At 47.3% G+C, this 12,899-nt stretch overlaps 1 protein-coding gene across 8 annotated transcripts in view; it reads left to right on the forward strand.

The window, feature by feature from the left end:
• MAD1L1 (mitotic arrest deficient 1 like 1) overlaps window positions 1-12,899 on the forward strand; it is a 349,235-nt gene that overhangs the window by 281,166 nt on the left and 55,170 nt on the right. The window contains exon 18 of one of the 8 annotated variants that reach the window (XM_065031475.1): window positions 8,067-9,171. The exons of 6 other annotated variants lie outside the window; for them this stretch is intronic. In XM_065031475.1, the coding sequence (XP_064887547.1) occupies window positions 8,067-8,240 (174 nt within the window). In that variant the 3' untranslated portion in view covers window positions 8,241-9,171. Of the gene's footprint in view, window positions 1-8,066; window positions 9,172-12,899 lie in introns of those variants that run through there. One more of the 8 variants, XM_065031473.1, reaches the window with a different exon arrangement.

The following is a 12,899-nucleotide window of genomic DNA, read 5'->3' on the forward strand; positions in this document are numbered from 1 at the left end:
GTCTCATTTTGTTGTCTGTGTATTTCCCATCCTTTCAGGATCTTTTTGCTTTTCTGTTTTTCCTCAAGGCCACAGCTCCACACAGGTTAGAAGCAGCTGTATTACTCCTGCCACTGAAGAGTATTTTAAATGCAACTGCGCTTAATAGCGATGCAGCCAGTACTCATTTTGATCCCTGCATCCAGGGACATTTTGTAATTTTTATGGTGTTCTCATCATGACTTAAGTTTAAAATGAGCGTTTGTAGGGCAGTAGCGGATGCCTTTGCTCCGCTGTTCTGCTTGGGGTAGAAGATACGCCTACGAAGTGGGAGTGTGCACGACTATACTGTTTTATTTTCTTAAGGTATCATATTAAGTTGCAAAGTCAGGTAATTTCTAAGGGCTTGTAATATTTTATTATGAACAGCTTTAAATAGAAGTCATTAGACATTGTTGTTCAAACTTAATTAACTGTTCTCCTTACTGAATTACAGCACAGCAAAGAGTGACGGCACTGTGGGAAGGAGAAACATCTTACTAGATTTAAAAAAAAATAACAACTAGATTTAACACTTAATTAAAACACAGAACCTTTGGCAGCCTGGGTATCAAGTTGCCATCTGGGAGATGAGGCTTTGGGGAGTGATGTCTCACTTCCCAGATTACTCCCGTTCAACCCTGCATGCTTCAGGTGTGGTCGGAGTACGCGTCCTGCCTTTATTCACAGGGCTGCGTTGCTTTTTACAGATGCATGTCCCCCAGCAAAGACAAAATGTGATTGTAACACATGCAAACAGATTTTTTCCATGCTTAATTTAGCAGGAACCTGTAGTAGTATTGAATAAGAAACACTGGTCAGAGTTTTGGCCTGTGGTGACAACCATAGCGCAGGCTGCGGTGGCTGGAGAGCCCGTGCGGGGTTGCTGGTACATGTCACCGTCATCCTGTCCCAACGCCAGTGTCACCAGTAGGGGAGGGCAGCACAGGATCCTTGGAGGGAGGCGTCTTTCCAGTGGCTGAGCAGAGGATCGCGGTCGTGTCTGCACACGGGTAGGTATAAAACTGTGTCTTTTTAAGAGGAGAGGCGGCAAATGTTGATGTCCTTCTAGAATGTAGTTACGTTGAAGGGAAATAGAGTTACAACAACATTATAATTTGAAGGTCTTGGAGAAAATAGCGTAATGAGAACATGGATTTAGAGGGCGTTGACGTACACGGTTGCACAGAAGTGGTTTTTAGGCAAAACAAAGTTGCCTGGAAGCCTTGGCAGGATTGTTGTATTTGGCTTTGATATTTACGACAGAAATTGTAGAAACAGCCAAGCCTTCCCGTGACATTCCACAGGCCGGTGATGTTTTGACACTTACTGCCTTGCAGTACCATGTGAAGTGTAGAGGAGCAAGTCGGGGAGACCATATAACCAGGTCCCATTGGGAAACGCTTTCTTTTAAAAGAGCTTCCAGAGACGTCTGCTGCGTATCTGTCCTCTTGGAATGGGTGGGAACACGCTGGAGACCAAAAGAAACAGAGCAGGCTGAGCATCTCTGCAGAAAACAGGATTCATTGAGCTGTGTGGAAGTAATGGGGACTGTCAGTAGTGCCAGCAAACACTCGCTTTTGCCGTATGCGGGATCCATCTCTCCTTCATCCCCTGCCTTTGTCTGACCGTCACGAAACAATTTGGTTTCTTTAACTTGGCTTTGGAGCCAGAGCAAGAGCTTACTACAGCTCTTTGGAGTAATTTTTACCTCCATTCCAGGCGACTAGATTAGTCTGCAGATAATGCTGGGAGTGAATAAGAGCCTCAGCTCCGAGGGAGCTGGAACGTAATTACAGTAGATGAAGGGTACTCTCCACAGCTCCTCCAAGAGTGCTGAGATTAGACTGTAATCATTGTTTGTAAGCAGACAGGAATGAGGGGTAATCAGCCAGGCAGCCCTGACACGTTCTTCTAGGAATTAATATTAGCTTCCTGAAGCAGCTCATCAATTCACACTTACGCGGAACTGCAGAAATCAACAGGTCCCATCTTCCCGCTCTGGGAGCTGCCGAACGGGCCAGAGGGAACATTTCTGGGACACGAACTTGGGGTTCTCTGGGTCAATCCGGAGCGTGCAGGAGGGAATCTGTCTTTCCGAGAAGTCCTGTGGGTCTCTGAGGCTGTTGCAGTCCCTGGTTGTCTACAAAGAGATTGGGTGATGCAGCACCAGGAGGGAGCTCAGGAGCCTCTGCAGCCTTGGCTGGTGGTTGCTGTGCATAGAGAGACAGGTTTGCTGTGCTGGGGAGGGGAAGACAGTTGCTTTCTCCTTTACCCATCATCCGTAGCCTGCAGAGCTGCGGCAGCAGGGAGGTTCCGCTCTGGGAAGGAGCCAGGCAAGTTTTCTTTTGGTTTTTGAAGAAAATCTTTGCAAGTATACTTGGTGCTGCTTGAATCCTGGCCCTAATTATAAAGCGTGTGGGTCCCTGCGAGCACAGCGAGAACATCGTGTGCAGACACAAAGCTAACACTAGGCAGCAGAAGTCTTGACGTTCCTCTGATGTGAAATGAGAAGAGGAAGAATAAAAGACCTTGCAAATCCAGGCAGAAATCATTAGGAGAGAGAGTGAGTGAGGGTACTCAAAAAAGCACCAGTCTCAGTAGAAAGCTGAAGGAAGAATTAGGGATAATAGAGGAGAAGCCCTGGTGTGAGTGGCGAGATAACGAAGTGGACAGTAGATGCCAGTGAAAGTCCACAGACCGTGGGGGTCATTTGCGTTTCAAAAAACACATTTTGCTTTCACCAGAACTCGCTACTGCAAATAAGGTGGTAGGACCGTCACGGTATGGCAGCGCTAACCTGCCTTGCGTCCCGCTTTCAGCAGTTCTCACCGCTGAGCACTTTACTCCCATCAGTTTGGGAATAATTCACCAACCAACCTATTGATTGTATCTCTCACCGTGTTTTACATAGAGTAGTTACGTGCTTGTGCTTGTTAATGATGCTACTGCTCTGACAACTCACTAAATATGACACAGCTTTATGGGTGACATTGCTAATGCTCTGGCAGTCAAAGGTTAGCTGCTATTATTAACCACAGTAGAGCAGCTCTGTTATGAAAAATAAGTGGAGATAGGTGCTTTATCTGGAAACCTCGCAGTCTAGAAGCAAAACCTAAAGGAGTTTTGAAGGAAGGAGCAGCACGTGAGCAAACGGACGAGGCGGTGGTTGGCACAGTGTCAGGGGTTTACACTTGTGGATGTTGGTTCGTTTGGTTGGTTAACTGGCAGCAGAGGAAGGTTGAAGGGCACAGCAGGAACCTGGCAGCAGCCAGAGGGACAGAGCCGGCGCGTCACCTGCCTGGCTTGATCCACTGCCAGAGTTCTGCAGCGTTTGCTGCAGGAGGGCGTCTGGAAGGATTGGAAAGAAGGATGCGTTAATGTCTGCGTGGATTGCTTCCACTCTGGAAGGGTGGCAGGAGGAAAAGCATGGACGGGCTCAAGGGTGAAAGCATCTTCTGGGCTCCAAAGCTGCAAACCCTCCTTAGCAGAGCAAGGTGTGTCTGCGGCTGCTGAGCAGGACCTGCCATAAGGAAGGCGCAAGCCATGGAAAACCTTGATGGTAAAGAGAAATGAGTGAACTTGAGGACACCTGGAAAAGTGGGGGAGGAGAGAGAGGAACAACCACAACAGCATTTTGAAGCGAGTGGGTAAAATGAGCTTTTGCTGAGGATGCACAGCCATGAATTCACACGACATGGACGTAATTATTACAGTCAAGATCAGAGAGGAGGAGCTGTCTAAACTCATTTCTTTTTGCTGCATTTCTCATTTAGAGCTATTTCTTTAATCTAATGGATCTTTGTGCAGTCAGGCTGGGGAAGGAGAACAGTCCTGGTCGCTGTGGTCGGAGCAGCGAGCAGGGCAAAGAGGTGGCGTTCGCTGATGAATATCCGCTTCTAGAAACCAGTTGTTTTTCTTGCTCCTACTGCTGCTTCGCTAAGGGACTTGGGGCCTGTATCTCGTTTTAGAAATCTCCCTGTGTGACTGTCATGTTTCTTAGAAAGGACAGGAGGGAGAATAAATCCGTGGGATGGAGGGAGATGATGTCTGTGGGTGACAGTGTCGCATCGGGCTCTGCATTCGTCCTGTGCCCGTCACCATCCACACCGCACAGAGACGTTCTGCCTCGAGTACCTGGAGGCTGGTCCACGTCTCTTCTGATGGACTGTTAATGTTTCCCAAAGCCCTCCTCGCCTGTCTAATAGAAGTAATAAGCATCTTGGTGCCTAGCTGCATGACTGGGAGATTTATTACTACAAGCAGCAAAAAAGCAACTGGGGAAGTAGAGGCGTCGCTCGAACAAATTTTAATATTGCAGGTCCCAAAATTCCAGCTCATCTTTACCAAAGGAGTTATCAAATTAGAAAGTCCAGTGGGAACAGGGAGATGATGTTATCAATGCTGCTGTAGTGAAGGCTGTGCCAGCACTTTTCTTAAAAAAAACTTCTGTTTTCGAATGACTATAAATAGTTGGTTAAATGCACATGAATAGATCCTACCTGGGGGTAAATCCTTGACTTGGAGTGAGCAGACAGCTGCTTCTCACTTCTAACCTACATAAAATGAGGGACAGCAGTATTGCCAAATGCGAGTGTTGAAAATTGTAAATGCGATGTAAAAATAACAATATGCTTTGAGATAATTGTATTTGCCATCTGGTTTTGAGCTGTCGGTTATACTTGCATCATGTTTTCTTTGCAACTGTGAAGTTTCTGTGAAACAAAAACAAAGATTGTCGTCTAGAACCTTGACTTTGGGATATGGAAATGTAAGAAAAGGTTTTAATCAGATCAAGTCTTGCAAAGCTGGCAACGCTGGGGCACTTTGGAGAAGTTTATGTATGTGTTTTAGTTTTATGTAAAAGCAGATTAACTAAACAGTCTTAACGAATGCATAAGACATCTCCATGCATTCACAATGAAGTTTGCAGGTAGGCACTTCGAAATTAAAAAGTGATAAGTTAAAGCACATGTTTTCCCTCTTCAGTTGTGCCCTAGAGAATTAACTTCCTACAGCCTCATAGATATTTGCTACACTCTTATAGCCACATGTAGCCTAAATAATCTGTGGGTTTGTGATTAAAGCTTTTTTAATCTTTATTTTCCTTGGGTTTCTAGTATTTAGTATTCTTGTCCCAGTCTTGTTTTTATACTAAAACAAACATAAACAACAGCAAAGAGAAGCAGATATGTACAATAGTTTGGCCATAGTGAATTGGCAGAAAGACCAAAGCTCTTTTTGTTGCTTCAGTTTGTGGGCAGACAATTGGAGTGGAAGTAGGTTCGTGCAGTTTTCAGAGGGCCGAAGCAGCTTTCAATGAGCTGTATGAACTGTTTTCAGATGGATCAGAAGGGTTTCCTTTCTGTATAAAAAAATACACCAAGTGTTGGTCGTATTCCCAAGTAGACGGCTGAAGCTGGGTCCCACCACAGAGCCGGGGAGACGTTCAGAGCCGTTCCTCTCTGGAAGTTGTTTCCCAGATGAGTAAGTTGTTGTTGTTCCTGAAGGACCGCAGGGTATCACTGCGCAGACTGAAGGGAGATGGAAGAAAACTGTCATTTTCCATTGGGCTCGAACTCCGGGACAGCATCCACCTCTCCAGCCTTTCACAGTGTGGATCACAGCTCGCTCAGCGATGGCAGGCGGGGATTTAGGAGCGACTTGCAGACCATGGGGGCTTAATTCTATAGTGCAAGAAGGCTACAGACCTCGGCTGTGACCGAGACACGGGCTTGGCAGGCTGCAGACGTGCCGTGACATGGATTGGGCGTCTTTTCCCCAACCCCAACCGAGGCAGAGCCCTCTGCCAGATCTGTACGCGGAGCTTGTGCCCACACAGCGACTGCTTTGGGTTATTCATCTCCTGTAGCAGGCTCTGCTGCCTCCTCCCACCCCAAGCTAATCACTTTGCAAAGCTTCCAAGGTGTACACCAGCTCCGCGTGGCAGCTAACAAGCTTAGCTGATGAGTTCTGCCATCACCCTTCTCCAGAGCTCATCAGCTTACCCTTGCTCCAGAGCTAATGGGGCTGTGGGTCACAGCAGCGCTCTGAACTGCGCACACACGAGTTTACCACATCCATCTTTAATTGCATGGCTGCTGCTCTAATGGAGTTTCCTCCTGCATATGCTTCACTTATTTTTCCAATGGTTATCACTTGTTATTTTGCAGCCAATTCTTTTTCCCCTCAGACACACACTTCATTAAAGACTATTTTCATGCTATGGCTGAGATTTAAAATATCAGCTGCTCCCCAGTCAGCCCACCCAGCCTGGGTGGTGGCCAAAATGTATTTACAAAGGGAAAATTACACTTGGGGTAGCACATCTCATGAGCACTCTGTGCTTTTACCAGTGCATCCCTGGAATACATCAGTTCCAGCAGAGAGGATTCGGTGGTGCCAGCTCTCACCAGTCAGGATTTCACAAAGCTGAGGGTGGAGGAAAGTCGGGGGGTTGCTGCAGTGGAGGTTCTGCAGCCGAAAGATGACACTGCCAACTTGTCACCCCGTCATCTTCAAGTGCGGCAGCTGAGAGCTGCACCTGCATCCCTCCGCTCATTTGAAGTGGCTTTACAATCATTTTGCTAGGGGAAAAAAAGAGAAAAGTATTTTATCCTTTTCACTCGCTCCGTGAAAGCAGGTGGAGAAAAATGACAAAGAAATGCTGATGGTACGTACCAAAAATGCTGACTCTGCACTTGGCGAGCAACTGGTAGAGCTGGGAGCAGGGAACAAGTCTGCTTGAAACTTCGTGTTAAGTTGCAGCATCTCTTGGTGCCTTGAGATGCAATGTGATGGGGAGGGCTTTAGGAAGTTGACTGATAAATGCATTTATGCGTTTCCCCGCCCCACGGCGGTGGGGATGGGAGAACCGTGCTGGTCCTGAGCTGCGCTTAGAGCAGAGCAGAGCAGGCAAGAACTCGCCCAAAAGAGAAACTCATGAGCGTTTTGCCTGCCGAGCTGCCAGCTGAGCGCCGCTGCAGAACAGCGATCCGCGACTCGGGGAAACGTAACGAAATGCTGATCAGTTACGGCATTGTTAATAATGTGATTAAAAGGAGGTTTATTTTGCCCACATACCTTTCTCCAAAGCAAAATGCAAATGGCAGAAATGCCGTTTAGAAAATGGGACGTTGCTGTCTGTTCTAATTTTCATTACGTTCTTTGCCACTGCTCCCCTACAGCGGTGGTTGCACAGGTTAATTAACACATATGTTGCATGAAAATTAAAGTCCTTAAATTTTATGTTTGGAGTCCTCTCCTGTTCTCCTCTTTCAGAACAAATAGCAATGCTCCTTCTTCCTTTAATGTCAGTATTTTATAGACCTCTTTTATGAGCCTCTTGTTTTTGTCTCTTCCTACTGTTTTCTGAGAATTTCTGGGGGTTTTATCAAAGCCTCTTTCTTTTCTCTCTCTAGTGCTTTTCAGTCCTCTCCTGGGCCCGTCTTAAATAAAGCGCACAGTATTTCGGATGAGTATAAGCCCCCAATTAAAAAAGGTGCATTATTGTATTTTCCAGACTGTTCCCAATTTTCTGTTCACTTCTGCCTGGTCCTTTATCCAATGGTTTTCTTAATTCTTGGAAAGAGCGCTACCAAATCACAGAGGCGCGGTTATCCCCGAATTATTTCCCTTAAAATATTACACTGCCACAGAGGATTTGCACATGTATTTAATCATTTTCCGTGCTCATTTTGCTGGTACAGGGCTTGCCAGTCCCAATTGATAAGCTCCTTTTCGAGTGTTTCTTTTAAAAAGAGATCTGCCAAAAAAACAGCGTTCTGCTTTGTCCAGGGATCTTTTGCTTTGAAAGCAAATTCCACATGCACAGGAAGGAATTCTTCATAACTGGCAAAAATGAATTGGAAAACAGCTCCTTGGGATGCTTTTACTCAGTTCAGATGGAGTTGCCGTGAAGCCTCAGAGATGAGGGAAGGGAGGGACAAGGTCACGTTGCCTTTAGTTCATGGACCCGGACCATGGAACCCAGGGTTTGATTTTTCTCTTCTGTTCTTGAAGATCTGACCTGGCTTCTGTCTCCATAGGACTGTGCCAGAACCAGCAGCCTGCCCATGCCCGGCCACATAGACATTCCTTCCTCTTACACTGAGGTCTGGAAACCCAAATGTTCTTCAGAGAGGAAACTGATGTCCAAAACCATCAGGGAGGGGTCCTGGAGGAGAGATGTGGGGCTTGCTTTCCTTCTGTTCTGTGCATAAGAGCTGTTACGCTTCATATAAAATACCTCCCCGAGACCAACAAAAGCTGAGCAGCTCCTGGGAGAGGTTTGGTTCAAAAGCAGGTTGGCCTGGCCACCAGACATGGGACACCACAGAGCAGCGTCCGTGGAGTCAGTGTCCTGCACAGAGGTACCAAGGAGATGGGGCGGCTCTCGGCCACATCAACAGATTGCCCCAGTTTTGCAGACTGGAGTCGTGTCTGAAATAAATACCTGCGCTCGCTGCTGCTCGTCCTGAGCAGAGCAGCAAAGCTGACCAGAAACAAACAGTTTTGGCTGGAAATTTCTGATACTGTCTTGTAGAGACGGATGTAAAGCTCTGGGGCAAATCATTCTTCTTCTATTAGAATGTCATTTGTGACTGCACGTTTTCATGCGCCTATAGCTTTGTCGTGACTCTACAACCATCATCAAGTGAGCATGTGTTAATAAATCCAGCCTTTTAGCCGGGATACTTCTGGACTTACAAAATACCCGTTTACTCATGTTGGGAGTCTGGCTGTACCTTCTATCTGTCACAGGTGGTGAGATAGAGAACTAAGCAGCACAGTTTCTATCCTGACTTTGTATTTCTCTCTCTGCTTCAGCTCTGAGCTGTTTTCTTAGAGATGTACGCCTCCTCCACCAAAGGTCCTGCTTTGCAGACCCGGTAGCCGCTGATTGCTGGCGGGGAGCACACTCGGAGATGTTTGCTGGGCTCATCATGGGGGTCCCTGGTGCTCGTGTTCCTTTATCTATCAAACCAGCAGTGAAAGCCTGGGCACGGCTTGCGTAGAGCTCAAGTGTAATTAAGAAGATCAACTATGCCAGTTTTCTGACTCCCCTCTGCTCGTGTTAGGAACAATAGCGCTAAATGATGATTGTAATTCATTACAAATGCACCCTAATTAAATTACCCATCAGTGGCTGCGAGATTAATGATACCAACCCAGGTTAGAACATGATTAAAGTTAGGCTTGTCACATTTTTCAGTTATTATATGGAAGTTCACGGGGAGGGAGGGGATGGGGCAGGGTGAGAATAGATGATGCTCTGGAAGGCAGCTGGAGCAGCTGAAGGTTTTACTGGGCTCTGTTAGTGCGTGGCTGTACCCTTGTTGGGCAGGGTTGTTAATCCCTTGTTAAGATGGGCAGGAGAGTCATGCAGGGAGTCTGGCACAGCAAGGAGCTGAGCCTAGATCTCCCAAACTTAGGCTTAACTGTCCAAGTTTAGCTTCACAGAGTCGCAGAATGATAGGGGCTGGAAGGGACCTCGAAAGATCATCCAGTCAAATCCCCCCGCTTGCCTTTCTTGTTTTTTATCTTTATATTTCTGTGTGCAGAATAGTATCTGATCTTTCTTAAAAAGCCCTACAAAAATAGTAGGGAAAACCCTGGGTGACACAAGAAATGCTGTCAAATGCAGCAGAGCATCAGCCTCTTCCCCTTCCTTAGAGAAGTTTCACGCTGCAAATGGTTTTCAATAGCAAAGATTTACAAGGGGAAGACAACAACATACCCTTGCCTCCAGTGAGGGAGAAGTGCAAAATTCAAGCCGTTTTATAATGAGAGACAAAAACAAGACACCAACTTACCTGATTGTGCAGCATGGGGGATTTTGCTGCCTCTGCACTGCTGGAGAAGGAGCCTCTGGAGATGTTCCCCGGGCCCAGGTGAGCGTGAGGACCGATGGGTGGGATGTGTTTGGGCAGATGAGAAGGAAAAAAGGGATGCCTCAGCATAAGGACTGTCTCTGAACACCCCAGGACAGATTGGCTGTGCTTGGCATCGGCTCTTCTGTCATTATCTGGCAAATAAGCAAGGAGGAATCTTTTCCAAGCTATTTCATTTTCCAATATTGTACATGCTGTCCTTAAATGCCTTCGCTGACTGGATTGCTGGGGCCAGCCCGTTGTTTACCAGTCGGGGCTGGACTCTTAATAGATCTTCTCAAACTCGTTGAGAAGCAGATCTTGGATCCTCCAAGTAGAAATAAAATGAGCCATGTGGTTGATGTGCTCTTGATGTCAGTGGAATGGACCTCATTAAAACACAGTACACAAAAGCTTAGGGCTGGAATGGCAGAAAACAAAAGGAGTTCTTGGAAATGAGGATAAACTGGGGCTCGAATGAGATAGTTGCATGTGGCAGAAGGGAAGGTACCCATGCGTTCTCACTTGTGCCCTGGTGCGTTGTTCGCTTTGCTGGATGCCTGGTCAGGCCGGGGCTTGTGGAACCCAGGAGGATGCAGGAGAGGGTGGTGAGAGACGAGACAGCCCGTCCTCTCCTGTTCCGTGGAGTCTCCAGCAGCGTTGTGGCAGGCAGATGGCACTTATTAGCTGTGCAAACTTAATTAGTTCACCTCAAAGTTACTGGAAGACATTTCTCTAGGGAATGGGTCGTTACCAAGAGGTTGAAACCCTGCTTGGAGAAAGGGAGATATTAATATTGAATGTAGTTATCTCTGGGTTTGGATGACCTTGCTTCTGTTGGTAAAATGATGCATTTTCCAGGTTTTTGCATGTTATCTTCAGCAATGCTGTTGCTCATAATATTGAAATCGTTTCCCTTGAGGAGGGTAGCGATGAAAATTCTCAAAGAGTTTTCCTCCATAAAGTTGTCTGCCGAAGCCATCTCTCACTGCGCTGGAGTTGTAGCACATGTTTTACAGGCAGAGATAAATAACCCAAGAAGCAACCACTCATACCACAGGCATCAGTGGATCCACGAGAGAGCAGAACGTGGGTCTCTGTCCTCCAGATATCCAGATTCTGCAGAAATTAGCACAGGGATCCTCTCCGGGCCGGCAGCCTCTGGGACGGTGGAGGCATCGCCTGCAGCGCTCCGTGTCCTGGTCGCATCTCATCGTTCTCTTGGAGCATTCAGAGCTGCTTCCCGCAGCCCATGAGCAGGTAAACACCTGCGTGAAGGAGAGTAACGAGACAGGTCAGCCTCACCCACAAATTTTGCATAATGCAGGCAGATTCTAGTGGCTAATATCAGAGTTTTGTGGCCTAGTTCTTCCTCTCTGGAGGGTTTTCTGACCTCGCTGTGTAGCCTTGAAGCTGCATATTGTTCTGCTGTTACTGCCTTACAAAGCTAAATGGTTTTAGAAATGTTTTTATTTAGGACACAACCCTTTTTGTCTTTCTGGTTTTGCCTTTCCCAACCAGCTCTTGCAGACAAGAGGGCTGGGATTCAGGGCAATAGCTGACTCACATGGGCACGTACTGAGATTTTCCTGTATAATTGAGCCTATGAAAGGGGAATTTTCTTTTAGGCATTGCAGAAAAATATCTCTGCTGGTGACACAGTCACTAGGGGGCCGTCGGTGGGAAGGAGATGCCCTTCAGCTGAGGAGATGGGGTGAAACCAGGGAGTTTCAATGGTGCTATAGACCAGTGGTTTAGATCCAGCCTCTGCAGATAGAGTCGAGAAGTTGTTACATGCTGCCCTCTTGATCAGTGATCCACATGAAATGAGTCTGGGCTTAGTCCAGTTCTCTGCGGACAAGCTGTTTGCAGAAAGCAATCAACGTATCTGGCATAGACAAGCACCCTAACCAGCCATCTCAGCACAGGGCGAGGATGCAGAGATGTCATAGGGACCAAGCTGCAGTTACCCAAAGTCTGGGTCAGAGCTGTTGCTCTAATCTGTCTTGCTGCATCTCACACGCTCTCCATGGTGGATCTCTACCTTCTTGGCTTCCAGGCTCCTGGCTGGTGCTGTGATGCACCCACAAGTTGGAGGGGACAAAAGCTGAAGGGTTTAGAGCCCCTGGTGTGGTGCTGAGCCTGCCTTTTGGGCACAGTGAAGTGCATGTTAACAGAGATGGTGTTTCTTGCAATCACATCCCTGTATCTCTCCAGAACTACCTCTCGTGCAGTGACACACCACCTGGATGGCTCTGGGACCAGCTGCTCTTGGTCGCCTTTCTCAAAAGCAGAAGCAGCTGATGCAGACTGAAGTCAGCTGTGCTGCTGGGGTGAGGTCTCTCCTTCCCTCTGCTCAGCCAGGGCTCTTTGCCCCTGCAGTGAGGTTGCTGCTTCTTTCAAACGCTGCAGATGCCCCGTAGTCGCAAGAGCTGAGCAGCACCTTGTGAGGACTGAGATTTTTGAAGTCTCTTCAATGTGGAGATGTTTCTTTTAGAATAAATAAGTGCATTTCTGATTCAAATGGTGCATTTTCCAAGCTGATAAGTAATGTGAGGTAGCAGAACACATGGTGTTGCCTCGGTGTTCCCAGAGACTGATCTCTCCAGGACAGAGCTGAAGCAGATTCCTTCAGAGCAGCGTTGGAGGAAACAAGCAGCGGGTGAGTGTGTAGATGGTGCTCCCTCCCCACCGTATGTGCTCGTGGTCCTGCCAGCTCATGGGTAAAGTTTCTTGGTTACGTAGCCTGGGATCGGAGCGGTCAGCAGATGGGCCCCAAGTTCAGCCTGATTAGTCCTGTTCAATCAGCAAGGCCAAGGCAAAGTTGCTTCATGTCTCGTCCCATATGGTGGCTCCTGCTGTCGCTGTTCTTGTGGGAAAAGCTCTGAGCAGCCTTCTGGTCTCAAGTCCAAACCCTGATTTCCCCTCACTGAGTAAAAGAGAGCGCTGGAAATACCAGTGTTTCTGTCAAGCGTGTGGTTGCACCCAAGGAGAGAGATTTGACACCTG

This window comes from Columba livia, chromosome 15, assembly GCF_036013475.1.
Source record: "Columba livia isolate bColLiv1 breed racing homer chromosome 15, bColLiv1.pat.W.v2, whole genome shotgun sequence".
Taxonomy (NCBI): Eukaryota; Metazoa; Chordata; class Aves; order Columbiformes; family Columbidae; genus Columba; species Columba livia.